Raw genomic sequence first — 22,607 nt, forward strand, 5'->3', positions numbered from 1 at the left:
GCTTCCGTTTTATTCGGACTGTTCCCAGGTCATTTGCCAGTCAACTTGGTCATAGAGATCTGAAAAACATCCTAATACAGGATTTAAGCTGTGGTGAAATTTATAATTTGGCCAGCCAATAAGTTACGTAAACCACACGCATTCACACATCGTTTTTGTGCGTGTTTTAGTGAAACTGAGTGTTGTGGTGTTCAGTGTCATGGATTTTTAAGCTGCAGATTTTGCATATCAACAACAACAACATAATCCTAATTGTATTATTTTTCTACAAGCCTGCTCTGTTAAAGTTGATACCTGCTCTGGCCTGTGCTGGTCTGCTGCCATAGTAGGTTGCCAGGCTTGCGCACTTTTCTCTATTAATCATGTCTTAAAATAAAATCTCAAAAATGTTCAATATCTATAGCAATGGAAACTTTTAATTTTAAAAACGAGAGTTCTCTGTGAGAGAAGATCAGTCAATCAGAGTGACTGCATAAAGATTCAGTTGCTTTAGTGTAACTCATCTAAATCATCAGTGGTGCAGCCAGTTGGTTTCCAAAGTCCCACAGTGAGTTAAATGGACATCAGCTGAGGTCAGTGACTGTGTTTAAAGGATTGTAGTATAAATTGACCTGGATCTGGGGCGGCTGTAGCTCAGTTGGTATGGCAGTTGACCATAGACCACAGGGTCAGTGGTTCCCGGCTACAAGTCAAAGTGTCCTTGGGCATAACACTGAACCCCAAGTTGCTCCCGGTGGGTCAGGTGAGCACCTTGCATGGCAGCCACCGCCATCGGTGTGTGTGTGAATGGGTGAATGGGAAGCAACATTGTAAAGCGCTTTGGATAAAAGCACCATATATGCGACTATTTACCATCTACCATCTGGAAGGTCCAGTTACTGCTGAATATGTATCCTGGTTGAAATCTACACCATGAAAACAGAAGAACAGTCTAATCAACTCTGATTATTATTGAAAAGCAGAAATCAGAGGATGGAGACAAGAACATTTCCTAGTCAGTCCAATTAAATCCATCAGGAAGAAATAAAGGATTAAGGTACATGGGTAGATTTGCCTAGACAGATTTGCCAGACATCAGAGTCCTTTAAATGCTGAGATGAGATGTTTGTCCTTGTATTGAATGAATTCTGGGACATTGTATACACAGATGTGTCTTTCCTGGAGTGTTACAGAGTGACACCTCTGTAACACTGCTCACATTTACAATAAACACACGCCAATGTTACTGCTTACAGTCACAACACACTGACGTATTGTGGTTTCTCAATGTCTATATGGGTTATTGTGGTGGATTAATGAGGACCTCTTGATTTTATAATGCAGATAAATGTGCACGAAGTAAAGAGGTGAAGTGATTTTTAAATGGTTTAAACTGAAGTTACATGTTTTATTCTTTTTTTCAGATTGAGTCTCTGCAGTTTGTCAGGGATCAGCTGTGATTCTCTGTTCTTAGCTCTGAAATCCAACCCCTCCCATCTGAGAGAACTCAACCTGAGTGGGAACAAGAATCTGAAAAAGCCAAATGTGAAGCTTCTGTCTGATCTGGTGGAGAGTCCAGAATGTAGACTGGAGATTCTGAGGTCAGTAGATACTAAGCCCAGTTAAAACTGCATTTTTCAATCAGTTGCTGAAGTTTCTGCCCTCCTCTCTCTTGCTTTTTTTACATTCACATTACAGCTGAAATGGTCAAATGACCATTTGACCATTGCTCTTAAGTGACTTACATTTTTCTTTTCTGGAAATTTTAAGCAAAGAAAATCTGATTTTTTGTTCTTGTTTTTCAAATTTGGTTTCAGGTTTGGGCCATTTTTATGTGTTCATAGATCAGAATAAGATCTGCAGTCAGAACGACCAGATCAAAGTCCACATGAGTTCTTAAACATCTCACTCCTGTTATATCATGGAGAAGATTCTGCTGAAGTCAAACTGGAAGAAATATGTCTGATATAACTGTTGCACACATGGTGTGATTGGGTCTGAATTCAGTACTAAATGCTGTAATGTGAATGTATCAAACAAACCTCCCCCTGAAAGCTTTTGATGAATGCCTGAGGGGTCCAGATGACTGCTACAAAATAAGTTACAAAATAAAACTGGTTATATTCCTACATTTATTCCTACATTTGCACGCACTGATCACTGATGTTCAACTTGGTGAGGCTGATGATGATTGTGGTTATGTTTGTTCCACAGGTTTGGCTGGGGCAGTGTGATTAAAGCTTCCAGAGAAAACACATGTGAGTACTGAAACTGTGTAAAAGTTTTTATAATGTATATTTTTGTTAAATGCCAGGGAAACTTTTTTATGGACATTTCTTGAAGAGCTGATTTATTCAAACAGAAACAAAAAGGAGCTTCGTTGGGAGATCAGGGGGTGTCAGTGATCTCCCTCTACCTTAAAACTACGGGCTTTTTAAGTTATTCAGCATTGTGAAACTTTAACCTTGACAGAGATTATTGTTGGTGTTGAAACTGTGCCTGCTGTGATCACACACTCCAACATACAGGATACAGGAAAACAAGTCCACAGCTGAGAGCATCCAAAGCAGACACACACGCACCACCTGGTGGTGTATTGTCAGTCTGCAGCCAACTTGCCCCCCTGTGGAGCAAGCTGTGATGGCTTGTTACCCACCAGCATTGTTTTTTGTCTCATGAGTGTTGGGTGTGCTGTAAATGACAGCCCACCTAAAGGAAACAATCTGTCTATGCTAAGGTTAAGCTAGCTACCTCTACATGTCATACTACTCATTAACCTACAGTACACAAGTAAACACAGTATACTTTGTAATATGACGAACCTGAACATGACAGAAGATATTTGGAGACATCATGTCATGATAACAAACACTCAAAAGCAGAAGAAAGTGATGGAAAAAATCTTTGTGCTCCTGCTGTTCGATTGTTGTAGTACTTGACTCGGGTCTAAAGAGGACAGAGAGTCACATGCACTGATGTCTTGTCCTTGTCAGATGACTCGGATTACGATGACCTGGACATAGACTCAGAGACCGATGAGTCTGAGGACGACCCAGAGCTGATGGAGGTGAGAGAAAAACATATCCAGACATACCACAAATTCAACAGATACAACAAGATGCTTCATTAATCCTTTAATTCAGTGGTTCTCAAAGTGTGGGATGTGCCCTACAAGTGGGCAATAAAGACATGACAGGTGTGGCGCAGAAATTTGTCTTGTTTTCTGCCCATCTTCAGTAATGCTATGCTTTATTAACAATAAAATTAATTAACTCATAACAAAATGACCACACAAAAACAAAGGGGTCATTAATACATGTCAATTAAATCAACATCAGTTAGGGGACTGGGAGGGAAACGTGGAACCAGTGCGAAAGTAACGATTTAACGTTGGCATCTTAAATGCAGCGGAACAACATAAACACATTTTCACACAGAGAGGCAGCAGCATACATAGGGGTCATAACAGCATCAATGGATTAATTTGTGACATGGACAACAAAAAAAAAACAGGCGATTCGGCGCCAGCAGACAAACAAGATACAGACGCCAGGCCTAATCAACCAAATAAAAGAAAATATGATGATGCCCTATATTGTTCTTGGATTCACCGTAGGGATGGTGGGGGGAGAGGAAAGACCTATGTGTGTTTTGTGTCTTAAACCGTTGGCAGCAGACAGCATGAGGCCCAATAAATTAAGAAGACACTTAGAGACAACACACCCCAGTCATGTCAAAAAGCCACTTTGAGACTTCTTTTAGAGAAAACTGGCATAATATCGTCAGTAGGAAAGTCGCATGGTGAAATCTGCATCAGCGAACAGCACAAATGGCCTCTTTCAAAGTTGCATACAGAATTGCCCAGTGCAAAAAACCCACACACAATCGCTGAGCAGCTCATTCTTCCCGCTGCTGTAGACATGGTGTCAGTTATGCTGGATGAGACAACTGCAGCAAAAGCTATTCCCTTTCAAACGACACAGTTGCAGATGCATACACAACATTTCACGAGATCTTGAAGAACAAATCATAGAAATATTCAAAGACATGTTTTGCTTTACAAGTGGATGAGGATACTGAAAGCAATAATGACTGTTTATTTCATATGTCCATTTTGTAAATTCTGAGTCACTGAGTGAGAATTTGCTTCTTTGCAAGTACGTCCAAACCAGAGCCAAAGCTGATGAGCTCTTCAAGATTCTTGACAGTTACCTCACAGAACAATGATTTTAAATGAGGTTTTGACAGAGATTGTGAGCACGGTCAATTTCATCAAAACTCGACCCCTCAAAGCATGACTGTTCTCCACACTCTGTGAGGAGATGGGATCTGACCGTTCAGCTGTGCTGATTCACAGCGAGTCAGGGTGGCTTTCTAGAGGAAAAGTGTTGTCACGAGTCTTTGATTTCCGAGCGGATATTTGCATGTTTTTGAGGAGGAGTGCAAGGATGAGGCTGCGAGCAAGTTCAGTGATGAACAGTTTCTGATGAAACTTGCCTATCTCAGCGAAGTATTTGGAAAACTAAATGAATTAAATATTCAGCTCCAAGGCAGAGACAAGCACCTAGCTCACCTGGCAGACAAAATCACTGCATTCACGTGAAAGCTCAAGATGTGGAGCAGGCGCCTCGATCAACGAAATACTGATGTCTTTGAGAATTTGAGTGAACTTGTGTGAGCCAGTGTTGGACCCACCACAATGACCCCATGTATTAAGCAGCACATTCCTTCCATGAGAGAATTATTTCAAAAATACTTCCCAAACAGCACTGCTCAGTAGGGCTGTGTTCTGGATCCATTCAATGCAGCTGCACCTGTCAATTTCAGTTTTGCTGAATAGGACCAATTCATTGAGATGACCTCTGACTCCACCCTGAGGCTGAGGTTTACAGCTCAGACATTGAGTGAATTCTGGCTTGGAGTGGAGAAAGAGCATCCACTCATTGGGCAAAGGGCTGTGAGCAGTCTTCTTCCTTTCGCCACATCTCATCTATGTGAGATGGGCTTTTCAGCTGTTGCTTTAGTGAAAACAAAATATAGATCTGAGCTCAACATTGAGCATGACATGAGAGTTGCAGTAAAAAGCATGCAACCCTGTTTTGAAAAGATGTGCAGTGAAAACAGGCTCATTGCAGCCACTGATGCAATGATAAGACTCACATATTGTCTACTTCTTCTTGTTCTTGACATGTTCATTGTTCTTGCCAAATGCATTTGCTCTGTTTTTTGCACATGATGGCAAAGTGACAAAGTAAAGTTGAGTCTTAACACAATTGCACTTTTTTTTCCTCTATTTTGAAATTGGTGCTATTTGATGTTATTGATTTAAAACTTTAAAAATTATACTCTGTCTATAGCAGGCCACATAGCAGGGAGGTACTGGGAAACCGGGGAAAGAAATCCAGCCCTGGGACCAGGAGGGGTGGGGTCAGTAGAGAATAGCAGATACTATCATTATTATATTGGTTTTTTATGTATTTTGTCGGTAATCGGGTGGATTAACGACAAAATACTGGACTTCAGCAGGAATCCTATTGAATGTATTATTCAAAAACATTAAGGTCATTGTATCTGTGCTGTCACAACATCCTCAGTAAAGTGTGTCTACACACTGCAGAATCTGCTTCACACCACTCAGCTTTAATCGATTATAATTAAGATGCTACATTATCCTACAAACAATTGTGGTTTCTTTTTGAATTACAGTATCCACCAAGGTTCACACCCGAACAGCAAACTGAGTCTGAACAAGTCTCATACAGGTAATTAAAGAATAAAATCACTTATTGCTGTTTTAAATGCGCTGAGGCATAATCATGTTTGAATATGGGTTAGGAAGCAAAAAGAAATCTCAAAACCTGTACTGTAACTACCAGCCAGTACTGTAACCTATAAAAAAAACTGAAATATTATGTAGTTGGTCCCATCAGGTGAACCCAAGGCACGTGAATCGAGCTAAACCACGTCCTTACTTTTAAAAAGTCGAAAAAGAACAGTTGTGTATATATGGGTGGACATTCCCTGTAGTTTGAAGCCCGTTATATGTAGACCATGTTCCTCCCTGGTTTGCCAGGCCTGCTGTGGTCAGTCAGCTCTTCTGTGTCCTACAGGTTCAGCTTTCCTGGTCCAGGGGAGTTCCAATGTACTGTGACTGGGCTGGTGTTTGTTTTGACTCAGGAGGCAGAGCTGCAGTATGAGATTGTGGAGTGGGATAAAAGCCTCCTCCAGTCAGTTGGGAAGACACCTGCAGGGCCGCTGTTTGACATCAAGTGTTCTGTGGATGCCATTTCTCAGCTCCATGTCCCACACTGTGAAATAAAGGATGGTAAGAAAATAATTGTTGTATATGAGTGGATTTATTTTCTGCAATGGTAAAACTAGTCTGTGTAGTATTGTTTGGCATTATATATCTGTACGGTCCTATCTGTTGATGAATGTTTTAGTTCAGTGGAGATTCTTTTATCCATTAAGTTCTCATGTCACTTAGCTTTAATGTTTTCCACTTGACTTGAATTTTTTGCTGCTTTGTACCTCACTGTAAGTTGCTTTGGAAAGACATGTCTGACAAATGATAAATGATAAATGTGCTGTCACAGATCTGCTCTCTGGAGGCCTGTGTGTTGCCCAGATCATTGATGATGGAATGAACTTCCTCGAACCACTAGAGATCACAGACACTCATGTAATTGTTCAAGTCCCTCGTCTCTCTGCCTATGGTGTGGTGTGGGATCTTGTGAAGAGATTTTTGAAACCAGTTAGCAGCCAAATTTTGCTGTTTCTTCAACCACCAAATTCAAAGACACAGAAACAAAACCTGAATGTGTTACTCCTGCCGATTAACATCCCTCTGGATGAGGTAACTATAATTTTACAGCTTAATGTTCAGTCCACACTCATCTATATCTTAGTTATTTAACACATATAGTCTTATGTATATTTATTTGGCTATCATGTAGATTGGAAATATAAGGTGTAGACTGTGAGCTCTAATGTTATGGTTTGTTTGGAAATATTGCATTAACTGTCTGAGAATCACAAAATAGGTTCCCAAATTTTGTGAATCAAAAATATTTCGTTGTCTAATAAACCCATACCTTTGCGAGCTTTAAAACTACTGCTTTTGTCAGCAATCTCATCATCGATGAATTCATGGAAACCAGATATAACCCAAGAGTGGGTTATGTCCTCCCAAGTCACTGACAAAGTTGAGTCATCTCTCTATATAAGTACCTCTGCATATTTTTCAGCCTAATTGAATAAACAATCAACTGGCACACCTAGTATTTAATTAATTATTAAAATTTGTCACCCATGCCTATTGCAGTTTAATACACAGACCTTCTGTTTATGATTTCTTTAGCTATCCTGCCATCTCTGTGGTCTTAATTTCATGTGGATATGTTTATCAATCATACAAATGTTTAATGAAAAACAAGATTGAATACTTATTTCTTCCCCAGTATCCCAATACCCCAGGCTCTAGTGAGGATAAACCCTCTGATTAAATTGTTCTGGTCTTTCTTCAGGTCGTAGCACAACAAAAGGATTGCAAGTACATCCAGGTCCCTTCCAAATGTTACCTCAGCAAGGATCAGAGTTACACTGTTGACTGTCCTGTTGCCATTAAAATACAGCCCAAGGTAAGAAAACGTATTGGTTACCTTTAGTTTAGCTCTCATACTGTAATAACAGTGGCATTGTGATGCCGGTTTTCAGAAAGCAACATTTGACCTGGCGTTTGGATCAAATTACCACCCAACGTTTGAGATCTGTCTGCCTATAAACACAGCAGAAGTGACCATAACAATCCGAGATGAATCAAATGGTGAAGTCTGGGAGCATGAAGTTCATGTCACTGGTAAAGTTTTTATCACCTATAGTGGATAAGACCAGTAGTGATTGAGCCTTTATTGTTATCGCCTCTGATTATTCTTCATTCTGATTTCACTCAATACAAATAGTGCTGGGGCCAATGTGTAAACCTAGCAAGAAATTAGAACTTAGAACTGGCTTTGTCCGTATTTGAGATGGAATATGAAGAAGCCTGATTCTCAAATGTACTTGTGTGTCTATAGTCAAACGTGCAGCTCCTGTGTATTTTCAGAAAGTGTCTTTGAGCCTAACTACGCACAGAGTAGGCAAAAAGTCCACGGCTCAAATAAGCGACTTGTGACTTGTTGATGTTGCAGGTTCTGGTCCAGCAGAGTCTTTGAGTTTCCCAGCAGAGCAAAAGCTGAAGTCTCTACGGACACAGTTTGTTGAGAGGGTGTCTGAAGCTGTTCTCCGTAAGCTGCTGGATAAACTCCTGGAGCCCGGAGTGATAACTGACGGGGAAATGGAGGAAATAATTGCAACGGTAAACAGAGCAGAGAAAGCTCGAGCGCTGATCGACACGGTGCGAAAGAAAGGAACAGAAGCCAGTTCAGCTCTGATCGATGCTCTCTGTGAGGTGGATCACTGTCTCTCCAAGGAGCTGAAGCTGGATACAAAGCAGCTAGGACAGAGGCATAGGAGGGGCAGGAGAAAACATGTGGACCCTTGTCAGATTCTGTGAAACCCAGTACTGATCCAGGTTGTCAGTCCCTGTTAGAAAGGACTCTGGATCCGGAGCTTCATTTTTGCCAATGTAATGAATTTAAAACTCAGTCATTGGTGCTATTAACTTTGTCCAAATACTGTAAATGTTTGGATATAATCTGGAAAAGATGTGATAACTTCTTCCCCTCTCTTTCTTTAGAAAACTATTAAGAAAAGTAAAAAACATGTACAACAAATATCAGGGCAACCAGTTCATCTCTGACAGCGATCAGGATAGACACAATCAAATCATGTTTGCCATTTATCTCTGAGTCCGCGAAGCTAACGTGACATGAATAACTTTCACCAGCTGCTTAATGTAATTCATACCAGCTTGACATTAAAGTTTCACAAATCTTCTTGTATGATAAGCTTTTCCCGATTTTACAGTGTGAGAATTTTAGACAGATGTTCCTCTAAACAGGAATTTTAGTGATTTCACAAAAATCTCTAAGACTACATCAGATGTTCCTTTATGATGTGGATCTAAACTGATCAGACTGTATACTGAGGCTGTTCATCTGTAAAACAAAACAAAATCTCTGTGTTGGAAACTCAAGTGGACAGAAGCTTGGAGGAAGCAGATGGAACAAGTAGATCCTGTCACTGACCTCGAGTATCTTCAGGTTGAGATAATTGAGGTCAGGTCTGTTTTCCCATATTAGTTCATCTACAAGTCAGCAGGTTTAGGGTCAGGTTTCATGTGTTCACGCTTGTAGAAAAGATGTTTGTAGAAACACAGCCTTTAAATCTTCAGCTATAAATGCAGAAATGTAGCTGTGCTTGCAGAAAATGCTCCTCACATCTCATGTGGAAACATGGCCCTGGTTCCTGCACTAACACACACACATTCACACAGCTGGATTCACACTAAAACACGGCAACATAAATATCAAATTAAGATGAGAAACAGGAATCTGCGACTTTTAATTAACTCTTTCATCCACTTCTTAGATTTTACCTCAAAAAGCTTTAAGGTAAAACCGGCTGCAGCTGTTTCTAATGTTACACTGCTTAAAAGTAACTAAGTACTTTTGCTTTAGTAGTTGTGCAACTTCGTAACTCCTACATTCATCAATACAACGTTAATAAAATTTATTATTTATCTCTCTACTGATTTTATGTCCCTTTCTTTATGTTTTCATATAAAAAATACCTTTTGTAATGCTGTGCTGACAAGTGTTTTACAAATAAACTTTAGTATCATTATGTTGTTTCGGACAAAAAACCCATGTAAATGGGTTAAATACACAGCTACCGGTTGATAGATGAACATGAGTATGAAGGGAGCTCAGATTGTCTGTTGAGGAGGTGATGGGGTATTGGTGTTAACACTGACAGACCATAGAGATGAACACATTCATGTGTCATTAGATGGCTCCGGGTATTTGCAGCACATTCTGATGACCACCAGTAAGTAATTATAATGTGTGGACCTCTAGTGGTCTTCATATTTGTAATATATTCATAATATTTAAATGATTGGTGGAGGTTGGGATGGGTGGATGGTTCAGAAAATATACAGCTTTATCTCATTGGAACAATGTTTCATTCCTTTGTGCAGTTACACAGCACATTTATTCTTCTCCGATCATAGACATTTTGGTAAATACATACAGTTGCACTCAGAATTATCCACCTCCTGAATAATAGAATCAATTGAACAGGTATTGTCTGGAGCACACCTACTATAGTTTGATATAAATCTAATGTAAAGTAGCATTTTAGTGCACAAACACAGAGTCCAGCATGGTCAGGCGCAGGTGGAAACTCTACGCATGGTTTCCTGTAAATGGGAATGTACTTGAGAGAACTGGACCTGATTAAGAACAAGCTGCAGGATGCAGGAGTGAAGCTGCTGTGTGCTGGACTGGAGACTTCAAAATCCAGACTGGAGACTCTGAGGTCGGTTCTCTATGTTTCCTCTGCCATGAATCACTCACTCTCACCCTCGGACACACCCAAGGCTGGCTGTAGCTGTTCACTCCATCCAGCCACACCTTAAGTACTCTTCACTTTTTCCGTCATTGCCAGATTGTTTTCACTATTGTTATCAACAAGATTTCGAGTTCTTCTCCTTGTTAGGGTGGACTTGGCAAGTTGGTTTTTATACTGAGGATTAGTTTGCGTTCTTATTTACCCAGGCTCGGGTCAGCTAATCGTTATTTTTTAACCTTTGTCAATTTTTTTCTGGCTGTCTTATTCATGCACTTGTGCAGTCATCCTAATTTCCTTTGTTTTCTTCATGCCCAGTCTTTCTATTTGCTGTTTCTGGTGTTTACGTTTCTGGATTCCTCTCTTTAGCTCATGTTTAGCTTTCTCTGCTTGCTCTTTTTGAAGCCATTGTAGTTTCTGTAGTTGTGCTCATGTGTAGTCTTCCTAGCCCCCTTATTCTTATTCGTGTTCACTTAGCCTCACTCGCGTTTTGTTTCCCTACCTCGTTCATGCTTAATTATTCCTGTGCAGGAACAGACTGAACTGGTCTTGAACCAAACTGAACTGCTTTTTACTTCCTTAGTATGATGAACTCAGATTATCAGCAATTCTTTTACAATTATGTGGATGTTATGAGAAACATCTATAAAACCAGAGAATGTTGGATTATTTATTATTTGATCTACATCTTTGATTCTGTATTCAGATTGAGGGGCTTCACTTTGTTGTAGATCAGCTGTGATTCTCTGGCCTCAGCTCTGAAGTCCAACCCCTCCCATCTGAAAGAACAGGATCTGAGCTGAAACAAGCTGCATGATTCAGGTGTGAAGCTGCTGTGTGGTTTTCTCGAGAGTCCACATTGTAGAATGGAGATTCTGAGGTTAGAGCATTTTTTTGTTTTTTACATTGATCAGCAACATTAAAACGACCTGCTGGATTTAGGGTTAGGTCATCCCAATGGGAAATTCACAATAGTTAAGCATTTACTGAGCCTCATCCTGGAACAACCTCCCTTCTTGATAACTGTCATGCTCAAGGGTTTATCTACCTGGATAATTTGGGGACACAGGAAGTGCCGGCATCAGTTGAGGTGGCAGAGGGGAGAGGGTTTAAAGGAATGGCTCAGGGGTTTTTGATACTGATCTTAATACAGTATTGAGGTGCTTAAATGTGTATCACCTTTCAAGTCCAGACAGTGTATCAAATTTCAGGTGCAATGTTCCTACACCTTAAGAAAGGGGGAAATAATGCAGCCCTGGCTCTGTGCAAATTAGCCCAAGGTTCAGCTGATACGTAAAAAACCTCAGCTGTCTCACTAAGCTAAGCAGAGTCTCTGTCCTTAAAAAAAAAGAGGGAAAAAAATTTCTGTACTGTAGCTTTGATAGTTTGCCTTTCAAGTTGCCTTTGTAGTTTACCTTTTAGGTTTGTTGTGCAGTTGTCAAGGGAACAATGCAATGCAAAGGGTTTTGACAAGAGATTGCAGTTCAGCTCAGTTACTGAAGTGCAGTCGTGACACGGTAGCTGGATCAGAGGAACTGACTACAAGAAAGCATGCAGTTCAGCTCAGCTACTGAAGGGTGCTGATGTGACACGGTAGCTGGAGTAAAGGAACTATGGACCACAACAAGGTAAAAGAAAAAGGTTCAGTGTGTAGCTGTGGATTGGCTGCTCGTGCGGTAAGCGTATCGCGTCACTTCCTGTTTCTGCACACTCTTGGGTTTCTAGCGAAGGATTGTTTACTGATTAATTGTAGCTGTTATTTTTACTTAAATAAGTGGTTTCTTCGCACAAGAATTAATACTTACTCGTAACATACGCTTGTATTACACAAGCACCTGCTTTTGCAAAACATAACCAGCTAAAGTTTACAAATTCCACATTTCACTTATATTAGCTTCGTTAGCTTAGCAGTTATCCATTAGCAATGGCTTCTCTGTCTCCCTCTGTTTCTCCTTCTCTCACTTGCTCGGTGTGTCTTATGTTCAGTTTTTCCTCTGCCTCCTTTAGTGGTAATGGTTTATGTAATAAGTGTAAGGTTTTTGCAGCTTTGGAGGCGAGGCTCACGGAATTGGAAGCACGGCTCCGCACCATGGAAAACAACTCAGCTAGTCAGGCCCCGGTAGCTGGTGTGGGTCAACCTAGCCTAGCCCCTGCTAGCTGTCCCCCGGCAGTTCCCGAGCAGCCGGGAAGCCAGTCCGGCTGGGTGACGGTTCGTAAGAGATCTAATGCTAAACAGACGCCCGAGGTTCACCACCAGTCGGTTCACGTTTTTAACCGATTTTCCCCACTCAGCGACACACCCGCTGAGAAACCAACTCTGGTAATTGGCAGCTCCATAGTCAGAAACGTGAAGTTAGAGACTCCAGCGGCCGTAGTCACATGTCTTCCTGGGGCCAGAGCGGGCGACGTTGAATCATATTTGAAACTCCTGGCTAAGGATAAACGTAAATACAGTAATATTATTATTCACGTGGGAGTTAATGACGCCCGATTACGCAAATCGGAGGTCATTAAAATGAACGTTGAATCGTCTAAATCTTCTAAATCTCTGTTAGTAAATGACTTAATAAGTGATCATCAATTCGATTTATTCTGTCTCACTGAAACTTGGTTGCAGCAGGAAGAATATGTCAGTTTAAATGAGTCAACCCCCCCAAGTCATATTAATTATCATGTTCCTAGAAGCACAGGCCGAGGTGGAGGAGTTGCAGCAATCTTCCATTCTAGCTTATCAATAATTCCTAGACCTAAACATAGTTATAACTCATTTGAGAGCCTTACTCTTAGCCTTTCACACCCAAACTGGAAAACTCAAAAACCACTATTATTTGTTATCGTGTACCATCCTCCAGTCCCTTATTCAGAGTTTTTGATTGAATTTTCTGATTTTCTATCTGATTTAGTGCTTAGTACAGATAAAGTCATTATAGTAGGTGACTTTAACATTCATGTAGATGCTGACAGTAACTGCCTGAGCACTGCGTTTAATTCATTATTAGATTCAATTGGTTTTTCCCAAAATGTAAATAAACCCACTCACTGTTTTAGTCACACTTTAGACCTTGTCCTTACGTATGGAATTGAAGCGGATAATTTAACCATATTTCCTCACAACTCTCTTCTGTCTGACCATTTTTTAATAACATTTGAATTTACCATAACAGACTATATAGCAGTTAGGGAAAAATTCCACTATAGCAGATGCTTAAGTGAAAAAGCTGTCAACAAATTTAAAGAAATTATTTCTTCATCATTTGCTTCACCATATGTTAATACAATGGAAAGTAGTCTCCTTAATGTTACTCCTGCACAAGTAGATTATCTTGTTGACAATTCTGCCGCCTCACTACGTACAATACTCGATAGTGTTGCACCTCTAAAAAAGAAGGCAGTAAACCAGCAGAGGCGATCTCCATGGTATAGTTCACAAACACGCAACTTAAAACAGGAAACACGAAAGTTAGAAAGGAGGTGGCGTTCCAGAAATTTAGAAGAATCTCATTTAGCCTGGAAAAATAGTTTAAGAATGTACAAAAAAGCTCTCAGTGATGCCAGAACAGCATATTATTCATCATTAATAGAAGAAAACAAGAACAACTCCCGGTTTCTGTTCAGCACTGTAGCCAGGCTGACTAAGAGCCATAGTTCTGTTGAGCCTACTATTCCCTTAACTTCGAGCAGCAATGACTTCATGACTTTCTTTAGGAATAAAATTGTAGCTATTAGAGAAAGAATTCACCAGATCCTCCCCCCAAATATTACAGATAGATCTTCATGTACAGCAGTGCTAGAATCACCGATAAGGCCCCAATCCCTGTTAGACTGCTTTTTACCCATAGATCTCTCTGAGCTAACTTCAATTATTACCTCATCTAAACCAACAACCTGTCTGCTAGACCCTATTCCAACTAAGCTGCTCAACGAAGCTTTACCCTTAATAGATACATTCATATTAGATATCATAAATCTATCTTTAGAAACAGGCTATGTACCACAGGCCTATAAGGTAGCTTTAATTAAACCATTACTTAAAAAACCCTGTCTTGACCCAGGTGTTTTAGCCAATTACAGACCAATATCTAATCTCCCCTTTATTTCTAAAATAATTGAAAAAGTAGTCGCAAAACAATTATGTGATCACCTTCATAGGAGTAATTTGTATGAAGACTTTCAGTCAGGATTTAGAGTTCATCATAGTACAGAAACAGCACTGGTAAAAGTCACCAACGATCTTCTCATGGCCTCAGATACTGGACTCGTCTCTATACTTGTTCTGTTAGATCTTAGTGCTGCATTTGATACCATTGATCATAACATTTTATTACAGAGACTGGAACATGAAAATGGAATTACAGGAACTGCACTAGGTTGGTTTAAATCTTATCTATCTGATAGATTTCAATTTGTTCATGTTAATGATGAATCCTCCATGCACACAAAGTTTAGCTATGGAGTTCCACAAGGCTCTGTGTTAGGACCAATACTTTTTACTTTATATATGTCTCCTTTAGGCAACATTATTAGAAAACACTCCATAAATTTCCACTGTCATGCTGATGATACCCAGCTATATTTATCTATGGAACCAGATGAAAATAATCAGTTAATAAAGCTTCAAGCATGCCTACAAGACATAAAGGCCTGGATGTCCCACAATTTTTTACTTTTAAACTCAGACAAAACTGAAGTCATAGTATTTGGGCCCAAAAATCTCAGAGATATGATGTCCAACCATATTGTTACACTAGATGGCATAAGTCTGGCCTCCAGTACTACTGCAAGGAACCTTGGAGTTATTTTTGATCAGGATCTATCCTTTAACTCACATATAAAGCAAATCTCTAGAACAGCCTTCTTCCACCTACGGAACATTGCCAAAATTAGGAGCATCCTGTCTCAAAGTGATGCCGAAAAACTGGTCCATGCATTTGTTACCTCTAGGTTGGACTACTGTAATTCCCTACTTTCAGGATGCCCCAGTAACTCCCTAAAGAGCCTGCAATTAATCCAAAATGCTGTAGCAAGAGTGCTGATTGGAACTAGCAAGAGAGATCATATTTCACCTTCACTAGCTTCTCTCCATTGGCTTCCCATTAAATGTAGAATAGAATTTAAAACCCTGCTTCTAACATATAAAGCTCTGAATGGTCAGGCTCCATCATATTTAGAAGACCTCATAGCACCATATCATCCCAGTAGACCACTTCGCTCTCAGAATGCAGGCCTACTTGTGGTTCCCAGAATTTCCAAAAGTAGAATGGGAGGTAGAGCCTTTAGCTATCAAGCTCCTCTCTTGTGGAACCAGCTCCCAGTTCAGATTCGGGAAGCAGACACCCTCTCTACTTTTAAGTCTAGGCTTAAAACCTTCCTTTTTAATAAAGCATATAGTTAGTTATAGTTATGCTGCCATAGGCTTAGACTGCTGGGGGACCCACCCCCCCAATGCACTGAGCTCCTTTCCTCCTCTTGACCATCTCTCCTCTCCTCTCATCCAGCAATTGTCACCACTGTATGTCATTAACTCTGTGTGTTCTCTCCCGTAGTTGTCTTTGTCCTCCTCTGTCCCCCTCTCTCTGTCCCTTTCTGCAGGTGTCCCCCGGCTTTGAAGCTGTGTGTCTTCCAGCGTGAAGCTACTGATCCTACCAATCTGCCCGATGTTTTGTTGTTGCTTTTGTTGCTCTGTTCTTTTCTCTCTCCCCTTTCCACTCACCCCAACCGGTCAAGGCAGATGGCCGTCCACCCTGAGCCTGGTTCTGCTGGAGGTTTCTTCCGTTAAAGGGAGTTTTTCCTCTCCACTGTTGCCTATGGCTTGCTCCAGGGGGAATTGTTGGGTTCTCTTTATATATCTTTATAATCTTGACTTTATTCTGTAAAGTGCCCTGAGATGACTTTGTTGTGAATTGGCGCTATATAAATAAAGTTGAATTGAATTGAATTGAATTGAATTGAATTGGAGGCACACGGTTTCTTATCGAGTTCTGCGAGTTCAGCCAAACTTTGATAAACTTGTTTGATGAAGCTGTTTGCGAATGTGCTAGTGAGATTACTGTACTTAAACTTGTATGTACAATTGACCCATTTCAGCTCAGATCCAGTTCTTTCAGATGGGAGGGGTTGGACTTCAGAGCTGAGGTCAGAGAATCACAGCTGATCTCCAACAAACTGAAGCCCCTTAATCTGAATAGAGAATCAAAGATGTAGATCAAATAATAAATAATCCAACATTCTCTGGTTTTATAGATGTTGATCCTTCACCTGTACATAAGTAAGAAACCTTCTCTGCAAAGCCTAAAATCTACTAAACACTACTTAGTGAATGATGGAAGGAGAAGTTGATCCAGCTGTTGATCCAGACAGCGGGGAGAAACGACAAGCAAAGCCAAGCCTCAAGGCCAGGGGGAATGCTTTGCAAAACCTGAAAGACAAAAGAAAGGCCAAGTTGGACCAGCTGACGAAGCTATCAGAGTTGGGGCAAGGGTGGACCCAAGTGAGGAGACTGAGAGGGACTGAATTAACAAAAGCGTTTATTGGTAAGAACTTAATGATAAACAGAAATCGCTCCTAACAGGAGGGTACAAAGAAACAGGCTGAACGAGCTGAAGCCCTCCGGGGCTGGACAGGTGGTCTGGCAGGGAGCCGGGTAGGTGGCCAGAAACGAAAGCAGAAGCCCTCCTGGGGCTGGACATGAGAACGGCGATGATTGCTGAAGCCCTCCAGGGCTGGACAGGAGGTTTGGCAAGGATTCGGGCAGGTGGCCGGCAATGACGGCTGAAGCCCTATGGGGGTCGGGTAGGAGGTCTGGTAGGAGGCCGGCGACAACGGCTGAAGCCCTCCGGGGCCGGACAGGAGGTCTGGCAAGGAACCAGCCTGGTGGCCGGCGATGTCGGCTGAAGCCCTCCGGGGGCCGGGTAGTAGCCAGTCCTCGGCCGACCCAGAGCCAGGAACAGGAACAGAATTGGGCTGGACCTCAGCTGACCCGGAGACTCTAATAGGATCAGGAACAGAACCAGGCTGGACCTCGGCTGACCCGGAGAATCAAACAGGAACAGGATCAGATTGAGGCGGGGCGAGGCATCCAGCAACCCGGAGGCATGTGCCGGAGCAAGATCTGAGTCTGAGGCTCAGGAGTGTCGGCCAGGCTAGGAGCCAGTTCAGGTGGACTGCTTGTGAGCTTGGAAACCTGAACAGGTGGAATATTGGTCAACTTAGAAGCAGGTGCACAGTTCTGGACGGTAAGGTTCTCCTCATCCAAACTCCCGTATTTGGGGCACCCCATACAGGCTCAACAACCACGATCTGGACCTGATAATCTCTACCAATTGTTGTGCTGCTGAACGGTGAGCCTCAGGATCCATAGAGAAGGTCATGGTCTTATGGAGACGTACCCCAGCAGCTGATGGATGATTGGGTATTGATCCTGTTGGTTAATGTCCGGAGCTGGTATAACCTGTATATAGTACGTATATAGTGTTAGATTTTGGGGTGGTACTGGAGAGAGGATCCATGGTTCTGGAGGAGCTGGCATGACAGGACCTTCGATGTCTGGCTGCGTGTTTCCTGCACACGGAGGTATCATCCACCTGAGGGTCGGTGGCTGACTGGTCTGTTATATCCAGGAACGAATCAGGGAAAGCATCGAACGGACACAAAGCTAGCCCTGAAACAGGAGCTGACATCTCAGGCGTCTGTGGAGTAGGTTCTACAGGAGCCAAAACAGGGACAGGTGGGCGCAGCTGGCTGGCTTGGAGACGGGAGGTGCCATGGCAGGCTCAGGGCTAGTGTCAGTGGTAGTGTCAGGGGCAGAAGCAGCGTCAGCTGGCCCAGAAATACAATCAGGAACAGATGCAGACTGAGGAGTATCAGAGACTAGCAATTTGGTCTGAAATTTGGACCTCCTCTTATGTCTGAGGCCCTTGAAATAATAAGGATCGATGTGCCTCTCTAAAAAAACATGGCTGGGGTTTTCAAAAAAACAACCTTGAGAGTCTGACTGCCCTCTAAACTGAAGCCAAAACGCGATTTCTTCAGATAGGCCCATGGTTGCCCCCTCTCACACGTCTCAGGGCCCAATATTTGGCCAGATCCTACTATCAGAGTTAGGGCGAGGGTGGACCCAAGTGAGGAGACTGTGAGAGGGACTGAACTTAACGATAAACAGAAATCGCTCCTACAAGGGTACAAAAAAACAGGATCAAGACAGATAAAAGACTAACACAAAACAATCCACTGAACGAACACTGGAGGAGTTAACTTAAAGAAAACAAGTCGCCAAAGAGAACTAATATCGACAACAGGAGGGATACATATTAACCAAAATTAACACTACAAAAGACTCAGGAATAAAAAGACAAGGATGTGAGACAAAAAAATTAACAAACGGAAAAAGGCTAGGAAACAGAACAGAAACACACCAAATGAAATAGGACATGGAGGGGAAACGTAAACTACTAAACCTGAATGAAAACACTGGAAAAGGCTAAGGAAACTAAATAACAGAAATACATCAAACCTCAGACGAAAAGTTGGAAAACAGAGTCTAATACACAGGAGAAAGGATTGCTACGATCAGGTAAACCAAGAGTTCAGAGTGTTGGCTGGGAGTGAGATGATGAGGATCTGACAGGGGACTGTGAGGAAGGCTGGACTTGGAAATAGTGAGGGGAACAGGAGCAAACACTAAAGAGGGATAACAAAGGGTAAGCTAAAGAACAGGACTAGGAACAGGAAGTGGGTAAAAGGGGCTACAAAATAAAAATCCAAAGGGAGGAAATGTAACGGGAGTTTCGGCTTATGACAGAAACAAAAGACCAAAATGCACCATCTCATGGATGAGGACTGCTACAAGGTGGTGGAAACTGAGCTGTTCCCAGAGTTCAACCAATTATTTGGTGAGTTTTGTAGCATAAATACCTCACTCAAAAAACATTATATGAGGTTAAGCTCAAAGAAGTAATAAAAACTGATCAGAAAGACTGGTTTGAGCCGAAGTTAAACACAGTCAGACAACTTGGTGAAGATGTTGCACGCTGGTTAACAGCTTCCTCACGAAGAAGCACGTAAGGCAGATGAGAGTGTTGCTCCTGAGGACAGTGAGTCTGCAGAGTTCTTAAGGAGATCTAGGAAGTTCAGAACGAGTTCTGTAGCATCTGCAGCTTCGAAAGGCATGCCCTAAGCTCGAACTAGAAAGAACTAATATATTAACGAAGGTAGAATCGTTAAGGCAAAGACACACTCCAGAGCAGCAAGAAACTAGGCTTAACACAGCAGCTAAAATGTCAGATGTGTTCACTTTCCACTCAACTGTAGGCTTGTTTTACTACACGTTTAACAAGAAGAATTAGATTAAAGCCCCCACAAACAAATCATGTGAGTATGGAAACTGGACTTTAATTAACCACAGCGGCTTTGAATTCGACTTTTAGTATGTTTAAAGTATTTAAATGGTTTGAACAAATACAGTCCCCTCCAGAAGTAATGTAAACAGGAGATACAAATTTAAGAGTTTTAGCTTTTATTTGATGATGTTCACACCTTGATGAATTAAACAACAGATAATGTAACAACATTTGTATCAAATCAGCCACATTTTAACTAAGCAAAAGTATTGGAACATACAAGTGACGGGTGTCTTTTGTTACTTAGATGTCTCCTGTGGGATTTCAAGGAAAATCATGAATCTCACATCCTCAATGCTGAGGAGGAGTGGGATTCATGATATTCCAAACAATTTCATATTTTCATTCAGATGGCTTAATTTCTTCTAATATGCAGTAGTGAAGAATGGACTGTAACAATATTTGTTTGCTTCTTTAAACACATGTTGAACCTTTCTAATGAAACAACTAATATTTCTCCATGAATTCCAGCTTTCATCAAGCTTCACACCTGAACTTAAACAGGTAAATTATCTAAAGTTTGGTCCAAACTAGACCACATTACATAGATCAGTAATTGGGAACATATCCATCGACATGAAATTTTTTGCTAGTCAGCTAAGTTTGGGCTTAGCTCAGGTTTGCCAGTTTAACAGACACTAGTTTGGCAAAAATAATGTTAATGAATGATGGGGAAACTGGATCTGAAAGTAGTCAGTAGGTCTTGTCATTAGAGTCTAGATCATCATCATTGCCACTGTTAGGGTGCTAATCCAACAGACGCCTACTGCCGTATTTCAGAAAATGCTACAATGTGTAATACAACATCCTGTGTGGTTGTTTAGTGCTAATGTTGTAGTCAAGACCACCTTAACGACCCAAGACCAAGACCAGACACATAGCAAATACTGCACAGATATATATATAGATAGATTTGATCGGTCTGGTCTTAGGGTCTTGACTTGGTCTCAATATATAGTAAGCTGTTGATCTCGGTAATGTGGATTTGACTGCTCAAAAGTGATACTGTGAACTTTGGGGTGAACCCAATGCTGATAGACGTACTGATAAAACAAACCCAAATAACTGTCTTTATCATTTCACTGATGATTAAACATCAAACTGATAATATCAATATGACTTTGGGAGAACCAGCAAATCTGGGATGAACTGGATGAACATGATTTGTTCTTCAGATTCAAAGCAGAAACTGCAGACTGATAACTTTGACTGACCTGTTTTATGAAGGAGTAATTTTGGACAGCAGAGCTTTCAGCTGAGAGGTGTGGCACTGACAGCTCAAACAGTGCAGTGCAGGAATGAAGAGCGATGACTCATTGTCGTGTCGTCTCCATACTTGTTCTGCTGGTTTGCCAGTGAGTTTCCTGTTGAACCACCAGAGCAAACAATAAACCAAACTCAGCTGAAATGACCAAATGTCAAAACGCACAGTGACCTCATCCACTTTAATACAAAGGTCCAACTACAAGTCTCAGAGAGCACTTTGAGAACCCTCCAATCAGTGAGCTCAGATTGTATATTGAGCAGGTGATAGTGTATTGGTGTTATCACTGACAGACCATAGATATTAATATATTTACATGTGATTTGATGCTTCCAGGTAGTTGCAGCAGATTCCGGTGACCAACAATAATTACTTATAATGTGATGACCTCTAGTTTACGTAATTTTTGTGACACAAGCAAAGCTGAAGGTTGGTGATGTGGTAAAAGAGTGAGAATATACAATGATTGGAAGAGATTGGGATGGGTGGGTGGTTCAGAAAATACACTGCCTTTTCTCAGCGGAACTATGTTAATGCTTTGTTGCTTGTGTAGTATAAATATTATGTGATCGTATTTCATCACTGTGGAAGGATCTTGATATAGATTTACTGGTCTGCTTAGATTATTGTCCTGTCGGATGACCCAGTTTCAACCAAGCTTAAGCTGTTGGACAGATATCCTCACATTTACCTCCAGAATCCTCCTCATGTTCAACACAGTTCCCAGGTCCTGTGGCTGCAAAACAAGTTCAAATCATCACCCAAATGCACTGTTGTGTTTGACAGTATGAAGTGTTTCTGCTGAATTGGTGTTTGGTTTCACCAAACATGGCTCTGAAGCATTAAGGCCAATCAAGTCCACTTTGGTCTCATCTGTCCATAGGACATTGTTCCAGAAAATCCAGTGGTTTGTTCAGATGTTCTTTTTAGATGAAAGACGCTTTGCCCTGGTTACCTTTCCAAAACAGTAAATGTTCAGTTATCTACTAATCGTGTTGTCATAGACTTTCACTGGCTGCAACCTCCCCAGCTAATCACAATAACTGCTCTCTGCCAATGACTGACTGGTGGTCAGTCAGTTTCCAGCCACTGCGAGACCTGCAGAAGGAGAAAGGGGAACTTTGAAATAATTTCAATTCAATTCAGTCCAATCCAACTTTATTTATATAGCGCCAATTCAAAACAAAGTCATCTCAAGGCACTTTACAGCATAAAGTCAAGACTATAAAGATGTATAGAGAGAACCCAACAATTCCCCCTTGAGCAACCCCTAGGGAACAGTGGAGAGGAAAAACTCCCTTTAATGGAAGAAACCTCCAGCAGAACCAGGCTCAGGGTGGGCAGCCATCTGCCAGCTACCGGTCGGAGTGAGTGGAAAGTGAAAAGAGAAAATAAAGGAGAAACACAGCAATAACAAAACATCGGGCAGGTTGGTAGGACCAGTAGCTGCACGCTGG

At 41.4% G+C, this 22,607-nt stretch overlaps 1 protein-coding gene across 15 annotated transcripts in view; it reads left to right on the forward strand.

Moving 5' to 3' along the window:
* The window catches only part of LOC137104396 (NACHT, LRR and PYD domains-containing protein 12-like), a 30,129-nt gene extending 20,462 nt beyond the window's left edge, over positions 1-9,667 (forward strand). For 8 of the 15 annotated variants that reach the window (XM_067485490.1, XM_067485486.1, XM_067485485.1 and 5 more), the window contains 9 exons: positions 1,404-1,580; positions 2,194-2,237; positions 2,973-3,046; positions 5,686-5,741; positions 6,090-6,304; positions 6,576-6,835; positions 7,506-7,619; positions 7,696-7,837; positions 8,169-9,667. In XM_067485490.1, coding sequence (XP_067341591.1) covers positions 1,404-1,580; positions 2,194-2,237; positions 2,973-3,046; positions 5,686-5,741; positions 6,090-6,304; positions 6,576-6,835; positions 7,506-7,619; positions 7,696-7,837; positions 8,169-8,533 — 1,447 coding nt within the window. In that variant the 3' untranslated portion in view covers positions 8,534-9,667. Of the gene's footprint in view, positions 1-1,403; positions 1,581-2,193; positions 2,238-2,911; positions 3,047-5,685; positions 5,742-6,089; positions 6,305-6,575; positions 6,836-7,505; positions 7,620-7,695; positions 7,838-8,168 lie in introns of those variants that run through there. The other 7 variants (XM_067485495.1, XM_067485491.1, XR_010911692.1 and 4 more) reach the window with 7 other exon arrangements.
* The last annotated feature ends 12,940 nt before the right edge of the window (positions 9,668-22,607 follow it).

This window comes from Channa argus, chromosome 19 (genome assembly GCF_033026475.1).
Source record: "Channa argus isolate prfri chromosome 19, Channa argus male v1.0, whole genome shotgun sequence".
NCBI classification, from domain to species: domain Eukaryota; kingdom Metazoa; phylum Chordata; class Actinopteri; order Anabantiformes; family Channidae; genus Channa; species Channa argus.